The sequence below is a fragment of the Lucilia sericata genome, unplaced genomic scaffold, assembly GCF_015586225.1.
Source record: "Lucilia sericata isolate MDLA Ls3-8-SP2 unplaced genomic scaffold, ASM1558622v1 Contig000295F_arrow, whole genome shotgun sequence".
NCBI classification, from domain to species: Eukaryota; Metazoa; Arthropoda; class Insecta; order Diptera; family Calliphoridae; genus Lucilia; species Lucilia sericata.
Genome location: NW_023994320.1, coordinates 52,943 through 80,589, shown reverse-complemented (window position 1 = coordinate 80,589; position 27,647 = coordinate 52,943). Strand labels below are relative to the sequence as shown.

At 30.4% G+C, this 27,647-nt stretch overlaps 2 protein-coding genes across 2 annotated transcripts in view; one reads left to right on the top strand and one right to left on the bottom strand.

Moving 5' to 3' along the window:
- LOC119603351 overlaps nucleotides 1-27,647 on the top strand; it is a gene marked incomplete at its 3' end in the record, with an annotated part of 100,101 nt that overhangs the window by 50,950 nt on the left and 21,504 nt on the right. Inside the window, exon 9 of the mRNA XM_037955359.1 lies at nucleotides 9,422-10,137. Coding sequence (XP_037811287.1) covers nucleotides 9,422-10,137 — 716 coding nt within the window. The remainder of the gene's footprint in view (nucleotides 1-9,421; nucleotides 10,138-27,647) is intronic.
- LOC119603354 (glycine-rich protein DOT1-like) lies at nucleotides 24,780-25,470 on the bottom strand. The gene is made up of 2 exons (XM_037955361.1): nucleotides 25,382-25,470; nucleotides 24,780-25,305 (listed from the first exon to the last, which is right to left on the bottom strand). The coding sequence occupies exons 1-2, from the start codon at nucleotides 25,394-25,396 to the stop codon at nucleotides 24,847-24,849; spliced, it is 474 nt and encodes a 157-aa protein (XP_037811289.1). The 5' UTR covers nucleotides 25,397-25,470; the 3' UTR covers nucleotides 24,780-24,846.

Sequence of the window (27,647 nt, the reverse complement as noted above, 5' to 3'; positions counted from 1 at the left end):
AATTTGCAAAGAAAATCACAATGTAAATCCAAAAAAAAAATTAATCTTAAATTGTCTAGAAAATTTAATTGAATTACATTAACAATTATTACACCTAGAAATTTCCTAAAAACAGAAAAAGTTCCTAAAAATCTAAATTGGCCTAAATATGTGTATTAAAATACCTTAAATCTATACTGCACTTCAAATTTGTTAAAAGTTATTAAAACACTTACTAATTATATTGCACATTCAAATATTTCTAAAACCTAATCTAAATTGCATCTAAATTTATATAAAAATTACTAAAACTCTTCCTAAAATCTATTAAAACTACTTAAAATGAACATAATGTCTTTAAATTAAACATTGTTGCAAATTTCTTGAACTTATAGTAATTCTTAACTTTTATATGCAATTTATATTATAATTATTTTTTTCCTAAAAACTCTTGTTAAAATTTATCAATTAAACTAAATTTAAATCGAATGTAAAATTATAGATTATAATTATTATACTTAAATTTAGAAACCAAATTATAAATTAATTTAATCGTATTAAAGCGTTAATCTAAATTATATTTCCTATTAATCTAAATTCAAAAGCTTAAATGTAAATATTTAATTTTAATTTTCATTCATTTTCATACTTTGATACCATGGAAAAAAGTGTTAAATGGAATCTACTAATATTTTTTCATTAGTGTATTAAAATATCTTTTGCTTATTTTTATCGTACTCTATTTTTTTTGTCACTTTAATTATTTTAATTCATGTTTATTTTTCATTCATAATCTCAAAATCATTGTAATGTATTTTTAAATATTAATAACAACAACAACTTCATCGTGTACTCCTGATTGCTGGGCCCAACATCAAAGAGACAACATGAATTGGAACATCATTACTAAATGATTTTGTGAGTAACAAGTAAAAGAATTATTATTTAAGAGTATTAATTACTTATTATATTTTATCTGTCCGTCGGTCCGTTTCAACTTTGTCCCCATGCGTATTGATTAGTAATTTTAATTTCTTTCCATTTCTTTATTACTTCTGATCATTTTTCTCTTTGAGTAATGATTTTACATTCTTTCATACATATTTATGGTTGCATAGAATATCATTATTATATATATATTTTTTTGCTTTACTTTACTTTTTTTCAATAAATTAAATATGTTGAATTGCGTAAAATGAATCATCATTAACATTTCTTTTTTAAATGGGAAGGATAGCCAAAACAAATTGTAAAAATATGTAAGTAAAAGTCATGTTTTATTAGGGACAGAATTAAAATTAAGGGTAATCTTTCTGTCAAGGTGTTTACAAATTGGGTGGGAGAATTGTACCCTACATGACATCTCATCTCGTCATGGTTCAGTTTGTTCTTTTCAAATATTTGTTATTCTTTTGCTAAGTATTTAGACTTATTCAAGATTTTTGCATACTCTGTGGTATTTTTAAGGCATGACATGAGTATGTTATATGCTTACGCTTTCGGGATATGGGTTAAGAGTTACTTCTACCAAATAGCTAGCAGGGAACATCATCTTCATGCCACTTAACCACTATTGTCCATTTCGGTTAAAAAAATGTAAAAGCCAACAATTTTTATTATTAACAAATACTAGCCGAGCGTAACAACAGTTTTCCCCTAATTAAAAAAAAAACGACACCCACAAAAAAAACGACACCCACATTAAGCAGTTGACCCAAATAATTAACAATTTTTCCATTAGTAAATGGATTTTGGCATAAACAACATAAAAACACCAACAACAATAAGTGCATAGGAATGCAAAAATGAATTTTTTTTGATTAAACAAATTGACTGCAAATTTTAGCTTGTAATTATACCAAAAAAAAAAAAAAATCCAACATCTATGTATGTTATGTTAGACTCTGCCAAACTTTATATACCTACCATCATAATATGTGTCATAAATTGAAAGTGAAATGTTATCTTACTCTAACTATGGCACAGTGACTTTATAAAAGAGTTTTTAAACCAGTTTACTCTTGCATAATCATGTGGACGAAAGGTAGAGTACAGGGATTTCTATGAACATCTTGCTAGGCTATACTTACACGTTTGGTCATTAGCACCATATCGATTAAGGCTTTAGAATCGAATATATAAGGCAGAGTTTACAGAAGATCCGGTCTTATGTAAGCACCGCCAATTTGCTTATATAATGTGTTAGACTAAAGGTAGAGTACATGAATTTCTGTGAACATGTTGTTTGACAACATGTATGGGCACATACCTCGATCAAAGCTTTAGAAAGAATATATAACACGGTGCTTACAGAAGACTATATTCTTTAGGAATATTGTCCATTGCCGGTTCAACCGGGGACATGTTACCTTGATGAATGACCCCATATTGGTGTGATTGCAATCCCAGGCAAAAGGGTTGTACCAGTACCTCTAGTCTGTCAGGGCTATCAACTGGTGGTGATCAAATGTACTCTCAGCCTTTCCTTGGAATGATTTAACAGGGCGTCGAAGCAGAGAACTACATAATGTGGTACTACGAGAACCGGTAGCCCGCAGGCCAGAATTTCGGACTTTGTCTTGTTCTAGCTGTGGTTTAAACCCAAATTCGAGGGAGAAGATAAGACTAAAAGACTGATGCAAGCTAAAATCTATAATTTGGGATAAGTTTGGTGCTGTTGCCGAAGTCAACAGATACCCCACAGAAGAGTGACTGTGAGGCTAAGCATTGGAAATATGTTGGTATCAAATGTATGTATATGGTACAGAATGAATATACGAGTATAGGGCTCTTCCCCTCCCTAGATTGAGTGTGTCGAATGTTGTTCTCTATTAGTGTGTCGAATGAATGAGAAGGGTGCTGGGTTGAATGGAGATGGATGAATTGTATCTTATACAAGTGATACTATTGAATTTTCCTTCCTTGTCCAGGAATGTTCAGGGAAAACTCTGTTCATAGCAGATTTACCACAGCATGTTCTCTGTGAGTAAGAATAAAGTCCTCGGCTTATTTGATGGATGCAAAAGTACTACCGTCAAATAAGGCTGTACATTGCCGGTTTCGGAATACGTCATCAATGTGAATTAATATGAATTTAATATAGAGCTATAACTTTTTGCAAGTAAAAAATGTCTGTAATTACAATTATAAATAAAATTTAACTTTTTCGCATCAATTAACTAATACAATTTCTAAATTAATAAAATTGTTACATAAAATAATTTAAAAATTTTAATAGAGAATAAAAAAATTACAATATGGTTGAAAAGTTATAATCCTATTTTACTTGTTTTTCAAATCATTCTCTATTCTTTCAGCAAACTATATAAGTCAACAAGCAAAATAAAAAAAAAAAAAAATATTTACAAAGCAAATGCTGCAAAATCATTTTAAAATAATTTTCTAAGTATGTATACTAAAAAAACAAATGAAATAAAAAACATTAACATCAAAAGGAAAATAGTCTAAAACACTAATGGATTTCACCTAATTGCATTCTTTGAGCAAAATACTTGAAAAGACTATAAGAAAACTGAAGAAGAAGATTATATTTCTATGTCATAAATATTAAGCTGAAAGTGTTTCTTATATACATATTTGCAAACTTCTTTAAGAGTTGTTTGTATTAAGATTTTAAAAGTATGTAAATATTATGAAAGTATTAAAAAACTCTATTTTTCCTTTAAAAAAATAACAAAATAAATAGAAAAACAATATTTGCAATCTTGGTTAAAAACTGTAAAAGAAAAAAAATATAAATTAAAATAGTTTTTATGTGAGTATGTATATTGATACTTTACTTAATACATTTTTTATTAATGTATTTTAATCAACTTCGATGGAACTATGTTCCCACAATGTTTGAACTTTGCTAAACATTTATGCACAGCGCTTTTCAGAAAATGACTTAAACGTTTATACTCTTATTAACGCTAGAATAACTATAAAATACGCTATAACTACCTTCTAAGTAAACATATATCCTTTCACTATCAATAAAACGCGTTAATATATCACAGTTAAAGCCAAATTTAACATAAATTCTTTATGGTGTAGGGTATCATACGGTCGGCCAGGGTATCTCAAACTTAATTTTTGTACAACTTTCTTAACATTTTCCCCAAAAGTTTGTAAAATATTTAGTTTAAATACTTATGTTTTACTATACACTGGGTGGTATGAGTAATATTTAATATAATAACATAAATAACAATCATACGCCAACGTAGGGATGTTGGAGTTTTGCTACAGATTCCATTAAAATTTAGTGTGATTTAAACTCAAGTAATTTTAATCTTAAATGCATAATAATTATTCACTATGAGCGTTAAAAATTTTTAATTGTGATTTTTTATACAAAAAAATTCTATATTTAAAAATTTTAAACAAATATTTGACTTAAATTTTATCTAAATAAATTTCTCAATTTTAATATTTTGTTTTAAGTAATTTTCAAACTTTTTATAATTATTACATTAGCAATAAACTAAAACTATCTAACGAATCATTTTCTCACTTTCTTTAGATAGACTGAAAATAACATGTATTTTTAGTTTAATTAAAATATACCTCATTAATGAAGTCCTGCAAACTTGTTTATCATCTTCAAGTTTTTTAACTTATGTTACATAAATAGGAAATCACATTAGAATTCATGACAAGGGTTTAATTTAATTATGTGGCCATACTTAAAATAGGGTAGTCTGGTATGGTCAAGCCAAAAGTTTATGTCAAAATTCAACAAAAATAATAAAGTACTATTTCTTATATACAATTTTGTTATAAATTGAGTGGTTAGTTTTTAGTTTTACAGTTCAATAAACTACCCTAATAGAAACTAATAAAAAAATTCTTCATGTACCACAAAGACCAAACTATTAAGTAGAGTAGTGCTTGAAATATATACTTAGTTATAACTACAAACTTTTTGTATATATAAGAGTATGATCTAAGATTATCAAACCGTGGTCAGCATTTATAATATTGTCATGTGCCAAACGTACAAATGTCAACTGAAAGAAAGCATATACATCCCTGCAGTTCTATACTATATGTATTGATGGTTTATTTTATCCTGTACGTTTTCTAGTGCAAAGTGATATAAATGGAACAAAAAAACTTTCGTAAAGCAATACATTGTCATTACAAAAACTTAAGGGATACTTAGCTATGATAAACAAAACGCAACTCGCATATTAAGTTAAAAATAAGAAAACTAAAATAATTTATAACAGCGCAAGGTGAGCAGTAGTCAGATTTTCACATGAGATTTTTTTATTTTTGAATGTAATGTGATATATCAGAAGTTCATTTAACCTCAAGTTATGTCCAAATTAATTTGTATATATGTATGTATAAGTTCATACAAAAATTATATCATACGTGACAGGTATAATATCAAAAATTAAGCGGCCTCGATATTGGTACTTAAATTAAATGAGAACTATAGACCAACTTATAGTATTAACTCCTACTCATAAACTATAAACAATAGCCTTCTTTGTTTAAACTAAAGTATATAATCGTACAGCACTACTGCCAAAAAACTAGCTAAAATATGCAGAACATTTTATGAAATTCCTAACTATGTAAATAACACAAAGAAGATACTAAAACCTAAAACTAGACACAAAGGTAATAAGAATTTATGATAATGTTGGTGACAATGTATAAAAGCCTTAAATTCATTTGTTAGTACATAAATAAAAAACTAAAAATTTTATATCTCACAGCCATTTTGCCAACTAAAGAAAAGTCCTTTGTTTGTATGCAAACAAAAGTGAAAAAAATAAAGCATAAAATGAAAAACTACAAACAAAATATACATATATTTAAAGAGCAGCTTGGCAAATATCCGGTCATAAAATCATTTGTGTAAAGTGCATCAATAAAAACATGATGAAGACATACAAAACAAACAAAAAATATGTATAACAAAAGAAGAAAATTAAAAACAAACAGACGAAAACTATGTAATGGAAGCACCGAAGAACAAACGTAAAACAAGATGAAATTACAAGTAAAAATAGCAAATATGAAAAAGCAAAAAAAAAAAATGTGTGTCTTCTATTACATCATGAACTTTTGAAGCGAGAACGTGATGAACATAAACAGCTCTAGGAAAATGTTACAATGTTGTGTTCATATGTAACGGAAACCGTTGTTAAAAGAATTCCTAACATACACATGTATCTGAAGGATATACTTAAACCTATATAAGTATATGTTACAATTTCGTTATTTCTATTTGTGAGTTTAATGCATGGTTTGCCATTAAAATAAAGTCTCAAGTATCATAAATGTACAAAAGTAATTTGGGTCTGAAGGTGACACCTTCGCAAACATTAAAAACAGCAATAAAACTATGTACTTAAAGTTTTAAAATTATTATATAATTCTGTATTCAAAAGAAATTCTAAGATTTTTGTACCCTCCATCAGTGGTGATAGAGAGTATATATAACTTTGTCATTCCGTGTATAACACCAAAAACTATTCATCTGAGACCCAACAAAGTATATATATTCTAGGTCCTTATCAAATTCTGTAAAACACGCTCACGGTCAAATGAAGCAATAGAATTTACCGAAATTCACCCAAAATGTTCTTCATTTTCTTAAGTTGTTTGGTAATGAAAATGGCCAAAATCGGTTCACATCGGGAAAAGTTATGAATCAAAATTTAAAAACAACCTCGAAAAAAATAAACATTTTTTATACATTCTGATGTAATTTTCTCGAAAACTATGCACGATAATTCGATGGAAATTACCATACATTCGTTTCTATACAAGAACTTGATCTCAACTGAAAATTACTACAATCGGTCACAATTTCATGTAGCTCCCATACAAAAATACATATTCCCGGAAAATGGGTTTTTTGTTAATAACTTTCATCAGAATGTTGATATCTTCACAAAATTTCACAAATTAAAATCATATGTCAATAGAATTCATACAGAGAAAACATTTTCTGTATCGGTCCATAATTAGACATAGCTCCCATACAAGGACCCTCCCTGAAAATCACTTAAATGAGCATAACTCATTACTAAATTAAGATATCCATATAAAACTTGGTATAAGTATTACCCATATGCATAGAAATATTACTGTGAAATTTTTTTCCGATCGGTCCATAATTGGTCATAGCGCACATACAAGGTCCCCTCCCGAAAATCACTTAAATGCGCATAACTCATTACTAAATTAAGATATTCATATAAAATTTGGTGCAAGTATCGGTCCGATCGGTCCATAATTGGTCATAGCTCCCATATAAGATCCCCTCCCGAAAATCACTTAAACGCGCATAACTCATTACTTAATTAAGATATCCATATAAAATTTGGTATAAGTATTACTCATATGCATAGAAATATTACTGTGAAAGTTTCTTTGAATCGGTCCATAATTGGTCAGAGCTCCCATACAAGGTCCCCTCCCAAAAATCACTTAAACGCACATAACTCATTACTAAATTTCCATATAAAATTTGGCACAAGTATTATTAATATTACTGTGAAATTTTTTTTCCGATCGGTCCATAATTGGTCATAGCTCCCATACAACGTACTCTCCTGATATTTGATCAATAAGAAAAGTATTAATATAAGAGTCGCACTCTAACTTCTTTTACGCTACAATAATATCCGCTCCAACTTCTTAGTAGACACAAATAGTGGTTTTTATACTATTTTATACATATCATTAATCAACTGTTATCTATAATTTTTTTATTGTTAGTTAAGTAAATATAATAATATTTGCATTAATCATAATAAATAACCTATTGTATTCAAATTGATTTGTTTATGATAACAAAAGATTTTTACAAATTATGTGGCAAAATAAATATATATATATATAACCTTCAAATCAATAAAAGAAAAACAATAATAATTTATTCAAAATAATAAAACAATAACATGGCAGTGGTTATGAAAGTGTTCTAAATCTTTAGCTAGCACTACTACATATAGAATATAAATCTTTACATCCGCCTTAAAGTATACTAGTCAACTCTGCATTGCTGATCTTTTGACGATCACTCAACTACGAAAACATATACCCATTACATATACCCATTTAACAATCCAAAATTTTACTATAACAATCCAATTTAAGAGTAAATCTTACTTATTCTTTCCTGTCAGTTATGACATTTGAATATTAAAACCGTCTTACATATAAACAAAAAATATAAACTTGTAGACAAAATAAACAAAAAGTTGTTTATTGAGAAAAAAATTCGTCTATATGTAGACGCCTTAATAAGCGATTAATAAATAACATTACTTTAAAACAAAAGAAAATATATGTATTATATATAAACAAAGTCTTTTTGTTAAACACAATGACAAAGAGCTGCCATGACGGCGTTAAGAATGATAGAGAAAAAAATGACTGAGATGATGAAATCATCACCGTCATCAATGCTATAATACAATGAGCAATGAGATTTTAGTCTTGACGAAGAAATGCCATGACGGCGTTAAAAATGATGAAGAGAAAATAACTGTGATGAGGAAATCATCACCGTCATCAAGGCTGCTATATTACAATGAACATCAATTTCGTTTTCTGTACCATTTTCTTTCAATAACTTTTCTTTTGCTTCACACTTGGTTTCTTTACGCTGAAGGAAACCTTTATTTTTTTTATATAAATGTCAATCATAAAAATATGGTGTTATGACGATGGGAGTCAACAAAATAGGAAGAAAAAATACTGAATGATATCAGAAAGACAACTACAATTTGATTGAAGTTAAAATGACAAGGTTGCCGTTTGCATACTGGGGTTAAGGAGTAGAGAATTGGTAAAAATAACACATAAAACACATTCATACGTATGAGTAATATTAATTACGTATTTTATTTATATGTATACGTATATGTATATGAAACTGCTTCCGGCTAAGGGAATATTCGTAAAAAAGGGATGAAAATTAAAAATGAGTTCATGTCTCTAGGTTCAATATTATAAAAAAACTCTATATGAAATGTATGGAGAAAAATAAAGCGTGATCCCATAGAAAAGTTTGGTTCCTTCTAAGATCTAAATTTTTGCTGTGGGGTCTATATTTTTTAATCTGGGTTAATGGATAAAATCCTTTTTTAGGATTTTTTTAATTTTTGGTATAATTTGAAATGTCTTTGAGAGGGCCTTCCAATATACAAATTTAGATAATAATTTTTCGGTAAAATGTTAAGTTTTAAATTTAAATTCTGTCTAATTAATATAAATGAAAAGCGTATTATTTATTATCACTGCTAATTGCATTTTAAAATAAATTTACCAACGCACAAGCGAAAATTCTAAAATCCGTTCAATTTAACTTTTTAATTTAATAATATGATATTTTTGCCATTTAATTACATTTTTCAATATTTCACACCTCTTTTGCATGCTAATGACATTTCAATAAAAACATGTACAGTGGAGTAAATTACAAGTGACATGTCAGCAATTGGATTGTATGCAACGTCATGCCGAAGGCCATGGAAATTTGTGGCATAAACAGGCAATCGTCTTAAATGAAAACCATCATCAACAACAATTGCACGAACAGCAGAGGCAACAACAGCAACATCAACAGCAGCAGCAACAAATGCTACAACAAAAGACTGATATAAATTTAGCATTAGCAAACCAACTTATATTATCGACATCATCATCAACGGCAACAAACGTAACAGCATTAACAGATACAACAACGACTACCACAACAACAACGACAGCGGAAGTGGAAGTCGAAACGGAAACATCCTCAACAGTGTTAAGTGCGGTTTCTCATGAAGAAGCGGGCATGGCAACAGCAACAACATCACCATCATACGGCTCATCAATAATAAAGGGGGCAATAACAGCATCAACACCATTGTCCTCATCACCTATACCACCACAACTACAACTGCCACAAACCACAGAAGATGTTGCACAAAAAACATCACCCAACATCTCTCCCATCGTCCATCTACAAACGCCATCAACAAATGCATTAAATTCTTTTAACGTCATACCATCAGCGCATAACGTAACGACAGCAAAGGCTTCTTCCTCATCCGTCAGCAAACCTAATGATTGGGTTGTAATTCCGGTGTTTGCGGATATTGTTAAATTAGCTCTGGCAGGACGTGAAGACTGTTTGCAACGGTAAGTGAATCACTTTGTTTACTTAGTAAAAACCAAAATTGTGAGAAGTGATAATGATGATAATAAGTATTACTAAACATACATTGAAAACTCTCGAACAACAAAGGCGGATGCAACACTTAACTCCACCCCCTTGTTGGATGCCACCTTTAATAACAAACATGAATATAATCTCATATCATATGCTCTTCTACAGAGTTCTTAAGTACATGAATTGAAGTACTGTGTAATATAATGATTTTAATTAAAATGACAACGATTGATGCTGAAATATAGCAAACTAATGATTAAGGATAATGTTTAACAACACCTCCTTATAATAGAGTTATTGAAATTAATTTGGTTTTAAGTGATTTTCTTAATCAAACATAAAATAAGGTAATAATTTAATTTTGTTGTTAAAAGGAATTTTGTTTTTAAAGCAGCTGTGCCGCGCATTTAATGTAGTGGGTTCAAAAATAGAACAATCATACTTACAGAATCTTCTACTACATGCTTACATACATATGTATGTATGTATATCAATTTTATCACAATATCGATAATATTTATTATTAGATTTGTTCACGTTAGAATCCTTTTCTGAAGGACTTTTAGGGCTTTAATTTAATGTAGACCGTAGCTCATTTCAAATTTCATTATTATAACGTATTGCACAGGTGCATAATACCTTAATGAACCTTCCTCATCTTGGTGTGATTGTAATTCAGAGGAAAAGTGGTGCTATAAGTACCTGTAGTCTGCCGGAACCATAAACTGGTGGTATCAAATGTACCCTCAATTTGTCCTGTTGTCGAACAAAAGAACATACTATATCTGGTACCACAGGAAACGGAAGTCTCTGTACATTCGGGGTATACGTAGTGGCTGTGATATAAACCTAAAGAGAAGAAAGAAGAGAATGTTGGTTAAAAGACCGATATACAGTGGAATCAATATTTCGGCATAAGTTCGGTTCTGTTGTCGAAAAGACAACACAATTGGCTAAAAAAGTACCACCGTTTGACAGGTGTTCACATTAAGCACTTCTTTTATATCGTGTTTTAAGCTATTTATTAACATTATATTCAGATTTCGGAGCAGACCTTATATTGAGGTCACATATTGTATCGTTATTATACCCTCCACCACCATCAGTGGTGATAGAGGGTATATATAACTTTGTCATTCCGTGTGTAACACCAAGAAATATTCACCTGAGACCCAACAAAGTATATATATTCTGGGTCCTTATGAAATTCTGAGTCGATTTAGTTATGTCCGTCTGTCCGTCCGTCCGTCCGTCTGTCTGTCTGTCTGTGTAAAACACGCTCACGTTAAGACGAAGCAATACAATTAAACCAAATTCACCCAAAACATTCATTATTATCCGGTACAGTTTGGTATTGAAAATGAGCAAAATCGGTTCACATCGTGAAAAGTTATGAATCAAAATTTAAAACAACCTCGAAAAAAATAAGCATTTTTTACACATTCTGATGTAATTTTCTTGAAAACTATGCAAGATAATTCCATGAAAATCACCATACGTTCGTTTCTACACAGGATCTTGATCCCTGCTGAAAATTGCTAGAATCGGTCCACAATTTCATATACCTCCCATACAAAAGTACATATTCCCGGAAAATGGGTTTTTTGCTAATAACTACCGTCACAATGAAGATATCTTCACAAAATTTCACAGATTAAAATGTTTTGTCAATAGAATTCATTCAGAGAAAAAATTTTCTGGATCGGTCCAAAATTGGTCATAGCTCCCATACAAGGTCCCCTCCCGAAAATCACTTAAACGCGCATAACTCATTACTAAATTACGATATCCATATAAAATTTGGTACAAGTATTACTCATATGCATAGAAATATTACTGTGAAACTTTTTTTCGATCGGTCCAAAATTGGTCATAGCTCCCATACAAGGTCCCCTGCCGAAAATCACTTAAACGCGCATAACTCATTACTAAATTAAGATATCCATATAAAATTTAGTACAAGTATTACTCATATACATAGAAATATTACTGTGTAATTTTTTTCCGATCGGTCCAAAATTGGCCATAGCTCCCATACAAGGTCCCCTCCCGAAAATCACTTAAACGCGCATAACTCATTACTAAATTAAGATATCCATATAAAATTTGGTATAAGTATTACCCATATGCATAGAAATATTACTGTGAAAGTTTTTTCCGATCGGTCCATAATTGGTCATAGCTCCCATACAAGCTACCCTCCCGAAAATCACTTAAATGCGCATAACTCATTACTAAATTGAGAAATCCATATAAAATTTGGTACAAGTATTACTCATATGCCTAAAAATATTACTGTGAAAGTTTTTTTCCGATCGGTCTATAATTGGTCATAGCTCCCATACAAGGTCCCCTCCCGAAAATCACTTAAACGCGCATAACTCATTACTAAATTAAGATATCCATATAAAATTTGGTACAAGTATTACTCATATGCATAAAAATATTACTGTGAAATTTTTTTCCGATCGGTCCAAAATTGGTCATAGCTCCCATACAAGGTCCCCTCCCGAAAATCACTTAAACGCACATAACTCATTACAAAATTAAGATATCCATATAAAATTTGGTATAAGTATTGCCCGTATGCATAAAAATATTACTGTGAAAGTTTTTTCCGATCGGTCCATAATTGGGCATAGCTCCCATACAAGGTCCCCTCCCGAAAATCACTTAAACGCACATAACTCGTCACAAAATTAAAATATCCATATCAAATTTGGTATAAGTATTACTCAAATGCACAAAAATATTACTGTGAAATTTTTTTCCGATCGGTTCATAATTGGTCATAGCTCCCATACAAGGTCCCCTTCCCAAATCACTTAAACGCACATAACTCATTACTAAATTAGGATATCCATATAAAATTTGGTACAAGTATAGCTCACATATACAGAAATATTACTACGAAAGTTTTTTGCGATCGGACCATAACTGGTCATAGCTCCCATACAAAGTCCCCTCCCGAAAATCACTTAAACGCACATAACTCATTACTAAATTAAGATATGCATATAAAGTTTGGCAGAAGTATTGCTCATATACAGGGAAATATTACTGTGAAATTGTCACAGCTGCTACAGAAAAACACTTAAAGGCACATAACTCATTACCAAATAGTGATATAAATAAATATTATTTTTATACATAAATACGATTTTTGTACACATAAATGTTAAATTTTTTAACGATCGGTATATCCTTGGTCATACTTCTATACAAGGTTCACTCCCGAAAATCACTTAAACGCACATAACTCATTACCAAATATTGATATCCATACATTTAGCAAAATCATTGCTCTTATATACATAAATTACACTATAAAATTGTTTTACGATCGCTCCATATTTGGTCATAGCTCTCATACTAGGTCCTCTCCAGAAAATCACTTAAATGCACAGTATTTATTACCAAATAATGATGTAAATACAGAATTTTAAAATTTTGCCTTTATATACATAATTGGTCATTGCTCCCATACAAGGTCCTTTTACGAAAATCTCTTAAACGCACATTAATCATTACCAAATAAAGCTATTGATACAAAATTTGGCACAAATATTAGTTTTGTATACAAAAATTCTATTTCAAGATTTTTTTCACGATCGGTTCATAACATGGGTGCGGTCGGTCCCATACAAGGTTCCCTTCAGAAAATCACTTAAACACACATTACTTATTACTAAATTACGATATAGATACAAAATTTGACTGAAATATAGCTTTTATGTACAGAAATTTAGCTTACAGAATTTTTTACGATCGGTCTATATTTGGTCATATCTCACATAGTAGGTTGCATTATCAATTTGTGTAGAACAAAATTATATATATGTATTTTGAAAATCCTTAAATCTTTCACACACACATGCATACATACAAATTACTAAATATTGCTAAGCGCTATAAAAAGAAAATGGCGTTTGTAATGTTCAATAAATCTTGGAATCGTAATAGATTTAATTTGTTTAAATCTTGGTATTTTTATATTTAAGACATGAGAAAACTTATTTCTACAAATATTTGATCAATTAGAAAAGTATTAATATAAAAGTAGCTGGTGGAGGGTATTTAAGATTCGGCTCAGCCGAATATAGCACTCTAACTTGTTTTTACAATCAAACCGTTTGCCGTATAAACATCAGGGTGATATTACTCATCAAATTACCTCCAGAGGACCCTTTATGAGAGGTAGGGTCAATTATTGAGCTTATTTGGGCGTCAATCATTTGCAGATTCTCTAAAAAGTCCGTAGTAGACTAGTAAGAAACTTACTTATGTCGAATTTCATCACTATTCTCTTAATTTTAACCCATTAATGAGCATTAAAGTAATTATCTGAAGTGGGTAGGGTCAATTATGGACCGATCCACATAAAATTTGGTAGAGAGGATTTTGCTCGTAAGAGACTTACTTATGTCAAATTTTATTGCTATACTCGTTAAAGTCGTTTTTTGAAGGAAACTTCATATCGGGGTAAGGTCAATTATGGACCGATCCACAGAAAATTTGATTGAGAGATTTTGGCTTCGTGAAACTTTGGTGTGTCGAATTTCATCGCTATAATCGTATTTTTAAGGCATTAATGAGAGATAAAGTCATTTTTTGAAGGGCACCTTATATGGAGGGTAGGGTCAATTATGGACCGATCCACACAAAATTTGATAGAGAGATTTTGGCTTGCATAAAACATATGTGTCGATTTTCATTGCTATTCTCGTATTTTTAAGCCAGAAATGAGCGTTCTAGTCATTTTCCGAAGGAGACCTTATATGGGGGGTAGGGTCAATTATGGACCAATTCTCATAAAATTTGGTAGGGTGATTTTGGCTCATATGAAACTTTTAAAACAGATATACCCGTTAAAGCTATAGTTCGGGGTCTACTTGTATGGGGGCTATGCGAAAATGTTGACCGATATTGCCCATTTCCAACACCAAATAATATTTGTGGAAACGTTCAACCCTCTAGCTCATTCTCTTCGGAGTCTATCATGCTTTCAACAGACAGGCGGACGGACGGACATGGTTAGATGGTCTTAGAATTTAATAAGGACCCAGAATATATATACTTTTGTGGGTGTATGACCAATATTTCGATGTGTTACAAACGGATTGACAAAATCAATTTACCCCCGATATGGGTATAAAAATAAAATTAAACTAACTAATATGATATTTTTAATAAACTATCAAACAATAATAAATATTATTAATTAACCTCAAGCCGCAATCTAAATAAATTTATCATAATACATATTCTTATTTTATTTTATTGATATAATAAGATTTATATTATTCATACATTTGTATATATAGATCTAAATGTAGTATGTTAGTAATTGTAATTAAATTTAAAGTTTTATTTAACTTAATAAAATAACAAAATTGACACATATTTATTTAATTAAATATTAAGCAAATATTTATTTATTTGTCAATTATAATACAATTAAAAACAAGTAAGAAATTATAGTCGGGCGAGGCCGACCATATAATACCCTACACCTTTGACAAAAATATAATCTGATTTAGTTGCCATAATAAAGCATTTAAGTTGAATTGTACCTTGCCTTAGATATACATACTTAAGCCGTTTATTGTTGAATAAAATTGTGGACATTAATTGACATTTTGATGGGGCCTTTTCATAGGGGCTAGGGTCATATGAGTCTAGTATACAACTTGGTTTTTGCAGCTTTTTGTCGAGATATGAGTATATTAAACATAATTATGAACTTAAAAGCCCTATTCGGCGGGTTCAGTTGTATGGGGGCTAGGTGAAATAATGGACCGATGTAAACCATTTTCAACAGGCTTCATAAACGGTACCGTAAAAGATCATGTGTCAAATTTCATTGAATTATCTCCAAAATTGCGACCTGTAGTTGGATTACAAGGTTTAAAAGACCTATTCGGGGGTTCAGTTGTATGGGGGCTAGGTGAAATTATGGACCGATGTTAACCATCTTCAAAAGGCTTCGTCTACGATACCATAAAATATCACGTGCTAAATTTCATTGAATTATCTTCAAAATTGCGACCTGTAGTTTGATTACAAGCCCTATTGGGGGGTTCAGTTGTATGGGGGCTAGATTAAATAATGAACCGATCTTAAGCATTTTCAATAGGCTTCGTCCCTGGGACAATAGAAGATCATGTACCAAATTTCATTGAATTATCTTCAAAATTGCGACCTGTAGTTTGATTACAAGGTTTACATGGACGGACGGACAGACGGACGGACATAGCTAAATCGACTCAGAAAATGATTCTGAGCCGATTGGTATACTTTAAGGTGGGTATAGCACCAATATTATTGTGCGTTACGAACATCAGCACAAACCCAATATACCCTCCCCACTAAAGTGGTGTAGGGTATAATTATATTTGAATTTAATTTAGCTAGCAAGGTGATGATAACCAATTGTTATTATAAAACAGACCAGAGAATTTTAAACTTGTACCTAATTAAACTACAAACTATCCTAATGGCACATCTTATTTAGAAAATGTATAGTTCAGATTAGTTAAAATGGCTGTTACGTAAAACTTTTACGTGCTGAAAATATTCGAAAACCTCTTATCGATTCAAGAATTATTATAATCATGTACTAAAATTCAAAGGAGCAAAAATTATATTTGTTTACAGGACTGTGTGATTAACGAAATAATTATTTACATATGAATGTATATCGAATAGCAAAAATCATTAAAATTATTAAAAATTTAAAACACACGTAAACATTGAGAACTAAATGTGTAAATTTAATATTTGTTTTATATAATAATAAAATTAGATAATAATTTTATACTATTTCTAATAATCGTACGGGGAGCAAAAAATTTAAATATTTTAAAACTCTATGTTATTTTGTTTACCATCCACCGCCATCAGTGATGATAGAGGGTTTGTCATTCCATATGTAACACCAAAAAAATATTCATCTGAGACCCAACAAAGTATATATATATGTTCCTGGTCCTTATGAAATTTTGAGTTAATTTAGCTATGTCCGTCCATCTGTCTGTCTGCGATCAAATAAAATATGCAAATAAAACAAAAAACTCATAATAAAGTACTTTCATATATGATTATATGTAAGGCATTATTAGAGTGCTTAAATGTAGTAAAGACGGTATGTAGTAGTCATTAAAAAGAAAGTTGTTCTGTAAGTATAAGTACGAAGTTTTTGCTGGGCATATATAAATATGTATACATCAGAATTCTTCAAGCTATCTTTTAATTTGCGCGCAATATTTTGCACACATGACCATTAGCTCCAAACTCTGGTGTCTCAGAGAAATAAACCCCCCCCCCCCCCCCTAGTATCACAAAAAACAGCAATAAATATCAATAAAATTCAATTCATTTAATAAAAATTTATTATATGTATGTTAACATTGAAAAAATATCCAACATTATACAATTAAATTTTAATTGCAACCAATAAATATTTTATAACAAAGCTTAGCATAATTTAAAAATAAAATAAAGAATTAACAAATTTTTTGTTTAATACTTAAACCTAATCCTTTAAAAAATACAACATTTTAAAACTATTTTCTTTTTTCATTATGCCCTACACCACTTTAGTGGGGAGGGTTTATAGGGTTTGTGCTGATGTTTGTAACGCACAATAATATTGGTCCTATACCCACCTTAAAGTATAATAATCGGCTTACAATCATTTTTTGAGTCGATTTATCCGTCCGTCTGTCCGTCCTTCTGTCCATCCGTCCGTCTGTCCGTCCATGTAAACCTTGTAATCAAACTACATGTCGCAATTTTGAAAATAATTCAATGAAATTTGACATATGATCTTCTATTGTCCCAGGGACGAAACCTGTTGAAAATGGCTAAGATCTGTTCATTATTTCACCTAGCCTTCATACAACTGAACCCCCGAATAGGACTGGTAAACCTTGTAATCAAACTACAGGTCGCAATTTTGAAGATAATTCAATGAAATTTGGCAGATGATCTTCTATGGTAACGGAGACGAAGCCTATTAAAAATGGTTAACATCGGTCCATTATTTTACCTAGCATCCATACAACTGAACCCGACGTATAGGGATTTTAAGTTCATAATTATGTTTAATATACTCATATCTCGACAAAAAGTTGCAAAACCAAGTTCTATACTAGCCTTGATGACTTTCATGGTGTCTCATTTGACCGTAGCCCCTATACAAATCGCCTTCAAAATTTGACTTAAATGTCCAAAATTTTGTTCAACAATAAATGGCTTAAGTATAATTCAAGACAAGGTACAATTCAACTTAAATGCTTTATTATGAAAACTAAATCATATATTATTTTTGTAACAGGTGTAGGGTATTATATGGTCGGCCTCGCCCGACTATAATTTCTTACTTGTTTTTCGTGTTTGCATTTGAAAGCAAATAAAAATTGAATTTTTATAAAATTAAAGTAGTGCAGAAAATAACAAAAACAATAACATATTAGGATAATCCCAAGTCTGGAATCAATAGATTTTATAATGAAAATATCGAAGAAATAAAAACCAAATAGCTGATAAAGAATAAAATTGCATCAATCCAAACAATTAAAAATAATTTTTAAGGGCAGTTCTAATATGTATAGTAGTAGAATTATTTTAATATAATTGTATTTTCAGAGTACTTGTACATATTAGTACATAACAAGTTTAACTCCACAATATGAATGCGTGCTTGTATGTACGTACTTATGTAGATGTTTACCAATTTTATCCTTTTGTGGTAATAATTTGCATGTACACTATTTATTTGTTTCATTTGCAAGTTTTGTGCAATAACCGTTAATTCATATGGTATTATTTCAGATTATTATATTTTATATAGATTTTCACTATATGAACATATATATATATATTTCTGTATGCATGAGTTTACGTATTTATTTTATTGAATTGAACATTTTTGTGTAGCGTAATGGAATAATATTGTATAATGTTCATAAGTATTTTTTGTTCATTTGGACGTTCATATAAATTGTTTGTATTTTATGAAGGTAATATGTACCACATTCATATATGATCAGCATACTAGATTTGTCCATCATATTGTTTTTTTGTACTATATATATTTTAGTATACCATTCGATTCTCAATAACTTCCCGAGTAAAATTGAATGACATTTTTTAATAATTTCATCTGGCTTCAAAATTTTAACCAATTTCATACTAAAACTGTAAAGTATGATAAACAAAGTATATATATTCTGGGTCCTTATCAAATTCTGAGTCGATTTAGCTATGTCCGTCTGTCTGTGCCTAAAACACGCTCAGGTTAAAAATAAGCAAAGCAAATCAACCAAATTCACCCAAAATATGTATTATTATCCTAAGCAGTTTGGTATTGAAAATCAGCAATGTAAAAAGTTATGAGTAAAAATTTCAGACTACCTCGAAGAAATTACGTTTTTTTCATAATTCTTTTAAAGTTTTCTCAGAAAGTATCAAAGATATTTCGATGAATTTTGTCACACATTATTTTTTCAGGCCAGTGATCATTTACAATCGATCCAATATTTCCCATAGCCTCCATACAAAGGTATATATTCTCGGAAATTAGTTTATCGTTAATAACTCCCTCAAATATATCGGTATCAACGGATCGGTCCATTATTGGTCATAGCTCCCATATAAAGCCCACTTCCGAAAATCACTTAAACGCACATATTTAATTTAAAATTTAAAACAAAGTTATCTTGATAAAATTCGACACAAATATGTTTTGCCTATCAATTTTTTCCGGATAGGCTCCCATAGAGGGCCTACTTACGAAAATCGGGATAAAGTACGACTTGAATATGTTTTGTGAATCATTCAACCAAATTTTTTTCCGGATTAGTCCATATATGGTAATAGCTCCTATATAAGGTCCACTTCAAAAATATAACTTAAATAAAGATATCTTGTCAAATAAAGATATCTTGATAAAATTCGACACAAATATGTTTTGTGTAAGGTCATATCTCCTATATATATAAAGTCCACTTCCAAAACGCACATATTTCATTAATTAATAAATCTATTGTCGTAAAATTCGACTTGAATTCTTTTTTTTTTTTTGGCATATAAATCACGAAATTTTTTTCTTATCGGTCGATAATTGGTCTCAACTCCCATATAAGGACCATTTCCGAAAATAACTCAAATGCACATTGACAATCAAAGTTATCGAGATAAAATTCGGCATAAATGTATATATAAATCATTCTACGGAATTTTTTTCCGGATCGGTCCATAACTTGTCTTAGCTTCCATATAAGGTATACTTCTGAAAATCACCTAATACCACTTAATTCGTTATTAAATGATTATATATCATCGGATAGAATTCAAAATGAGTATGTTCTGTGTATAGATAAATCATTCTATTAAAATGATTTCGAACTAGCCGGCCAGTGCCTATTAATATAAATTTTTCTGGACCTAATTAAAATTAGTTTGACATATGCATAAATGTTAGTACCCTCAATACGGAAACAAAAATTTTGCCAAGTTATCTAAAGATTAGATAGTTAAATGGGTTTTAATAAAAAGTAGCTTGCTGGTGGAGGGTATTTAAGATTCGGCATAGCCGATTATAGCACTCTAACTTGTTTTTCATTAAATTTAATTTTTGATATTATGCGTAAAAGCCCAAAATCAGAGTTATAAACCAATATTTTACATTGCAGTGGTATTTAATTTAAAGATTTATGAGACTTTTAAATTCTATTGGCTCAATTGGATATGTATATATACATATTTACATGTACGTATGTATAAGTTTGCATCATGGACATACATACATATGTATGTATGTAGCTCCAATTATATCTATGCATATATGTATTTGCCCACGTATGAATAATTTCAATAAATCTATAAAATATTGAAAAATGTTAACCAAAATTTTCAACATAATTAATTTTTATGGATTTTATGCGTAAATAAATACAAACATATGTATGTATATTGTTATTTATATTAGGATTGCTTTAAAATAAAATGCAATTTCGCTTCACTAAATAAAAGAGCAAAAAAAAAGTTAATTTTTATGTTTTTTATATTTGTTTATAAATAATTTTATATAAAAATCCCTTAAATGGCATAACAAAATATTTTGTTTAGGTCCCATATGGAAGTTCGATATGATATAAAATGGAACTATGACTCATACTTATACTATTGTAATATAGTAATATTTTAAATACCTTTCTGAGCATTAAACTTTCATTCATTTGCTTTAAAATTAATTTGTTGTTATTTATATATATATAAAAGAGTAGCGTTACTGACTGACTGATTCATCATCGCACAGCCCAAACGGCTGAACCTAGAATCATGAAATTTTGACAGTAGATGTGTTTTTGGATATATAGATCCACTAAGGAGGGATTTTTGGAAATTTGTACATTTAGGAGTAAAAAAGGGAAAAACGGGTAAAACAGGAATTCTTAATTATCTTACCTAATATTAGTGATACAAGAAAAATTTTAAATGCACATGTATCTACTCTTAAAATAAGCAGATGGGTGTCTGGTACTTTTTTGAAATTCGGACTTATAAGTGGTGAAAATGTGTAACAAAGGTGATTTTGGTACCTTTTTTGACCCTTTATAACTTTTTTAATAATAAACAAATTACAATCTTTGTAAATATATTGAATATATCTCCAAAAATTAGGAGACACCTGTTTCGTACTTTTTTAAAATTCAGCCCTTTTTGGGTGTAAAAGGGAGAAAACTGTATTTTTGGTACTTTTTTTAGCACATTAAGAAAACTTTTTCGATTTATTCAAGTATTCCTATTAAATTACGGACTAAATCTGTAATATTTGTTGAAACAAAATATTTGCTATTTCACTGGGGAAAAAAGTACCAAAAAGGGGAAAAACGAGAAATTAAATTTTATTCAAACTCATTAAGCCAATTTTTATAAAATTCGAAAAAGTAGTTTATTTACTCAGACAAAATAAGCTATTGGTATATTATTTTGGAATTCGAGTACTAAGGCCTATATAGGACCAAATTCGAGTAAATTGTTTGGTACCTTTTTGAAAGCATAATTTTTCTGGAACAAATGAATGCAGATTTGAATCGTTTGAGTTTTATCTGTGATATATAGTTTTACATAAGTACGGAACATTTTGTAAACTTAATTCTCAAAAAAGTATATTTCTAAGCGAAAAGTGGAAAAATTGTTCTATTCTTATTAGTACTTTCCACTAAGGTAGAATTTATTCCACTTTTAGTACTTTTTCTTTCTTCAACTGATACTCTGTATGTTTTATAATATGAATTCAAAACACTTGATTATTAAACATACACGGTCCTCATTGAAGATTCTTTAAGAAAGAACTTTTTAGTAACTTTTTATCTCATAAATGGCACTTTTTGAATTTTCCAAAATATTCAACCTATACATTTTATCGTACATGGTCATGACTGAATAATATTCTGTAAGTGGGTACTCTTTGCTACTTTTCCATTCTTCAAATGGTACGTTTTGATTTCTCTATAATGGTAAACAGTAAAACATCCTTATTAAATGATAATTTATTGAGAGAGATTTTTGTACTTTTTCGTTTTTCACGTGATATTGAACGTAAAAAACATGCAACATTAAATAATTTTTAAATCAATTTTAATTTTCTATAAAAGTAAACAAAATTGTGTATGTATTTAATTTTGGTTAGGGTAGCGAAGCACCCAGGGTATTCTAGTATACATATAAATGCACTTAATTACATTTTCTATGTAAATTTTGTGTTTTAATTACATTTATTATACACTTTTGCGAACACTTAAGTCTGAGGCATTATAATCTTTTACAACAAACGATATTATATTATAATTTGTAAAAATTTACGCACTACTTATACTATATTTACTTACTTATACTATATTTATTCATTGACAGCTATATGTATATTAAACACTATATTAAAGCACGGTTGTGTATTAGTTTTATCATCGTTCCAATTATCCTAGTTGAAATTAAATTATTTATGCATAATTAGCATTCTTTTGTATAAATAGTTTTCCTCATAAGTATGTAAATGTAAACAATACATACAAATACAAATATAAACGTTCTCTTCCTTTTGTTGCGATTTTATTTACATTCATAAATACATACATATTCATGGGAATGTTATTAATTTTAAACATGGCGCTGAGAAAGATGGTGGGTAGAATAAAAATTTAATAGATTTTTTTAAAGACTCCCTTTCTTCTTGTTCTTTGTTGTTATATGCGAGTGCTGATAACCACAGGTTTATTATATACATATGTACACTCCCCTGGTGAGCTTATCGAAATTGATGAATGACTAGGCTTTGAGAGAGATGGTACTCAGGTGATCAAATGTCACCACCTATGGAATATTCAGACTGCTCTGACAAAGTATCATTTAGCAAGAATTCGAATAGGATTCTTACGGGTATATTTAGTGGGCACTGTATGTTGGACATATGTAATATGTGGGAACGTATGGACTACAGCTATTGAAGAAATTGTTTGGATGAAGAAGAAGAGGAATCGGTACAACATCTTCTATGTGCAGTAGGTAGAGCTCTTTTCCATGATCTGGACTGTCTCAGTGATGTGTCACTAGTAAATATGATCGGATTTATTAGAAGTACCGGCTGGTTCTTACCAGAACTACAGGAACCATAAAGACAACGAAATTATGGATTTATGTATTAACTCTCAATATAATAGAATAGAATTCTAAGGCTAACACAATGGGTCACAAGACTTCCGAGTGAACTCGTTAAATAGCAATCAACACACGTAAACTAAACTAATGCAATATGTGCTTTTGCGTGTTATCAAAAAAGGGACTTATATGGGAGCTATTATATCTTTCAATATCTTTATGTCTTACTTAAATATATGTATTTAAGTGATTTTTTTAGAAGTGAACCTTATATGGGAGCTATGACCATTTATGGACCGAGCCAAGCCATGGCACTCTTTACTAACACTTCAAGTTAATTCATTAATACGATAATTCCAAAACTATTCTACTCTAAATATTTCTCACTTCTTCGAGTTAAATTCTTTGAAGTGGTTCATATTACTGAAGTTTATTTACTTTTTAACAGTAATGAGCGTGTAATTTATTTTCTGAAGGTCAGTTATCGACAGATCCTTATGAATTTCGTTAGAAAGATTATAGTTCCTTTAAAACAAGTTTATGTCGAAATTCATCGCTGTACTCAGGAGTTAAAGTCAATGTCTGGAGGGAACCTTATATGGGAAGTAGGGAAAATTAGGGGCAGAGATTACAGATCGTATAAAACTTATTTAAGACGAATTCCTTCGCTGTACTAGTAATTCTAAGACGGTATCCGAAGCGGTTAGGGTCAATTATCAGACCAATCCTCATAAAATTTGGCAGAGGGATTTATATGGGGAGTAAGGTCAATTTTGGACAGATCCTCACAAAATTTAATAAAAAGATTTTGGTTTGTATAAGACTTGTTTATTTATGGTAATATCGGTATTTTTAAAAAAGTTATCTCTGTTTAGTTTCCAAATTCCTTTGTTTTTGTCATGCTGAATTTAAATTAAGCAAACACTATTTTAAAGAACAATATCACTTAAAGTTTTTTTTCGTTTTATTTACTAAGTAATACCTAAATCTAAATGTTTAACAAATCACAATTTTTAATATCCATGTTTGCCATAACCACCATGACCGCCGTGACTGCCATGTCTACCATGACTGCCACCATAACCACCTTGGGAACCACCATAACCGCCTTGGTGACCTCCCAAACCACCTTGGTGACCACCCAAACCACCTTGAGAACCTCCATAACCGCCTTGGTGTCCACCCAAACCGCCTTGGTGTCCACCAAAACCGCCTTGGTGACCACCCAATCCTCCTTGGTGTCCACCCAAACCACCTTGGTGTCCACCTTGATGTCCTCCGAAACCACCACCAACACCATGACCACCACCATGACCAACACCATGTCCACCACCAACACCATGTCCACCACCAACACCATGTCCACCACCATATCCACCTCCCACTTGAGGGGCATGACCGCCATTACCATAGCCGCCACCATAACCACCGGGATAGGCCAAAGCAATGCCAAATAAGGCTACAAAAACAATCTGTAATAATAAATTACACACATTAAATAAGTTGTTATAATTTTTTTTTTAATATTACGAATAATTAAATATTTACCATAAGTTTTGCCATTTTATTGTTTATTTAAATATTTATGAATTTTTTTTTTTTTTACTTGTCACTTGTTTAATTAAAAACTTTGTACTAATTTGAAATTCTAACGCAATAAGTATTTATACTAAAAATTATACAGTACAAATAAAAACAAAAACATTTAGTTTAAGTTCTATGAATCTCTCAATTAAATAGAATTGATTAAACAATTATGTAGACATACATACTACACTTACAGAATGGTATAATCCCTTATCAATAAAACTATTTTATGCGATTAAAATTGAGATCAAAAACAATCCAAACATAAACATGGACAAACATATCTGTGCACGAGTAAACATCTGCTTGTTCTTTTTTTAGAATGACCGCAATTATACATAAGTACACACATATTGATTTAACATAGAAATCAGATTAAGAATAAAGCTTTTATTTAAATTGTGTTTACATATATGGAAATTTACAAACATAAGTATATTAAATATTTTTAAATGATTTAATTTTTTTGCTTTTAGTTATTTAAAAAAATAGTTTAAGTTCATTACTTACGGAATTATGTACTTTAACATTGTTTATGGTTTTAATAAAAACAATAAAAATTTACAGTATTCCATTTAAAAGCATGTAACATAGATCTAAATTTATTTACTATTAAATAATATAAAAACCTAATTAAAGCATTTTAATACTAAAAGAAACAAATCTTCAAACAAATACATAAATCAAATTTTAGCTGTATTTTACTGTGTTTTATTAGAGTCTTCTGTATATTATCTGTGAAAAAATATGTTTTTGTGTAATTAATTTATGGATTTTCCTGATATGTTTCACACAGTTTAATGGTTCTAAGAAAATATTCATTAATTAGAACAAAGAACCCTCGCATCGCCGTCAAAGTTTGGTAATGTGTTTATATGGGAAAAATTGGACTTTTGAGTTTCATAGAAAATGAAGCATTAAGTATAAGTAAACCTGAAGACAAAGGTCCGTCTGTCTGTCTGTCTGTCTGTCTGTCTGTCTGTCTGTCCGACTGTCTGTCCGACTGTCTGTCCGACTGTCTGTCCGTCTGTCCGTCCGTCTATCCGTCTGTCCGTCCGTCTATCCGTCCGTCCGTCTGTCTGCCTGTCTGTCTGTGTGTCCGTCTGTCTGTTGAAATTATTTTCGGGATCCAAATCTTCAATAATTCTGTCAGACATGCTTTCGTAAAGTTTAATATTTAAAATCGGCAAAGGCATCCATAAATAACGGAAATATGAGACAACTTCCTAAAATTTTATTAAAAAAGACAATTTATTGCTTGCATTGAAAAAAAGCAACACAACGCTGATTACAGGCTTAAACATACGAATATAGCGATTTCATGCCAGCCAATATCTCTCCACTAAACTATATGTGGATCGGTCCATAATTGACCCTACCTCCCATATAAGGTCCCCTTCAGAAAATGACTTTAACGCTCATTATTATCGCAAAAATAAGAGCATAGCGATGAAATTTGACGTAAGTAAGTTTTATGCGAGTGAAAATCTCTCCACCAATTTTTATGTGGATCGGTCCATAATTGACCCCACCCCCCATATAAGGTCCCCTTCAGAAAATGACTTTAACGCTCATTATTGGCGTAAAAATACGAGTATAGCGATGAAATTTGACATAAGTAAGTTTTATACGAGTGAAAATCTCTCCACCAAATTTTATGTGGATCGGTCCACAATTGACCCTACCCCCCATATAAGGTCCCCTCCATTAAATTACTTTAACGCTCTTTACTGGCTTAAAAATACGAGTATGGCGATAAAATTTCACAGAAGTAAGTTTTATATGAGCCACAATCTCTCTACCAAATTTTATGTGGATCGGTTCATAATTGGCCCTGGTTGGTCCCCTTTTGAAAATGACTATGACTGCTGATTAGTGGCTTAAACATACGAATATAGCGATGAAAATGGACACATAATTGACCCTACCCCCCATATAAGGTCCCCTTCAGAAAATGACTTTAACGCTCATTTTTGGCGTAAAAAAACGAGTAAAGCGATAAAAAAAAGCGATACGAGTATAGCAATGAAATTTGACAGAAGTAAGTTTTATATCAAAATCTCTCTACTAAATATTATGTTGATCGTCCATAATTAACCCTACCCGCCCATATAAAGTCGCCTTCTTTAACGCTCATCTTAGAAGCTAAAAACCTTTCCACAAATTGTATGTGGATTGGGTCTTAAATGACCCTATATCCCATATAAGGTCCCCAACAGAAAATTAC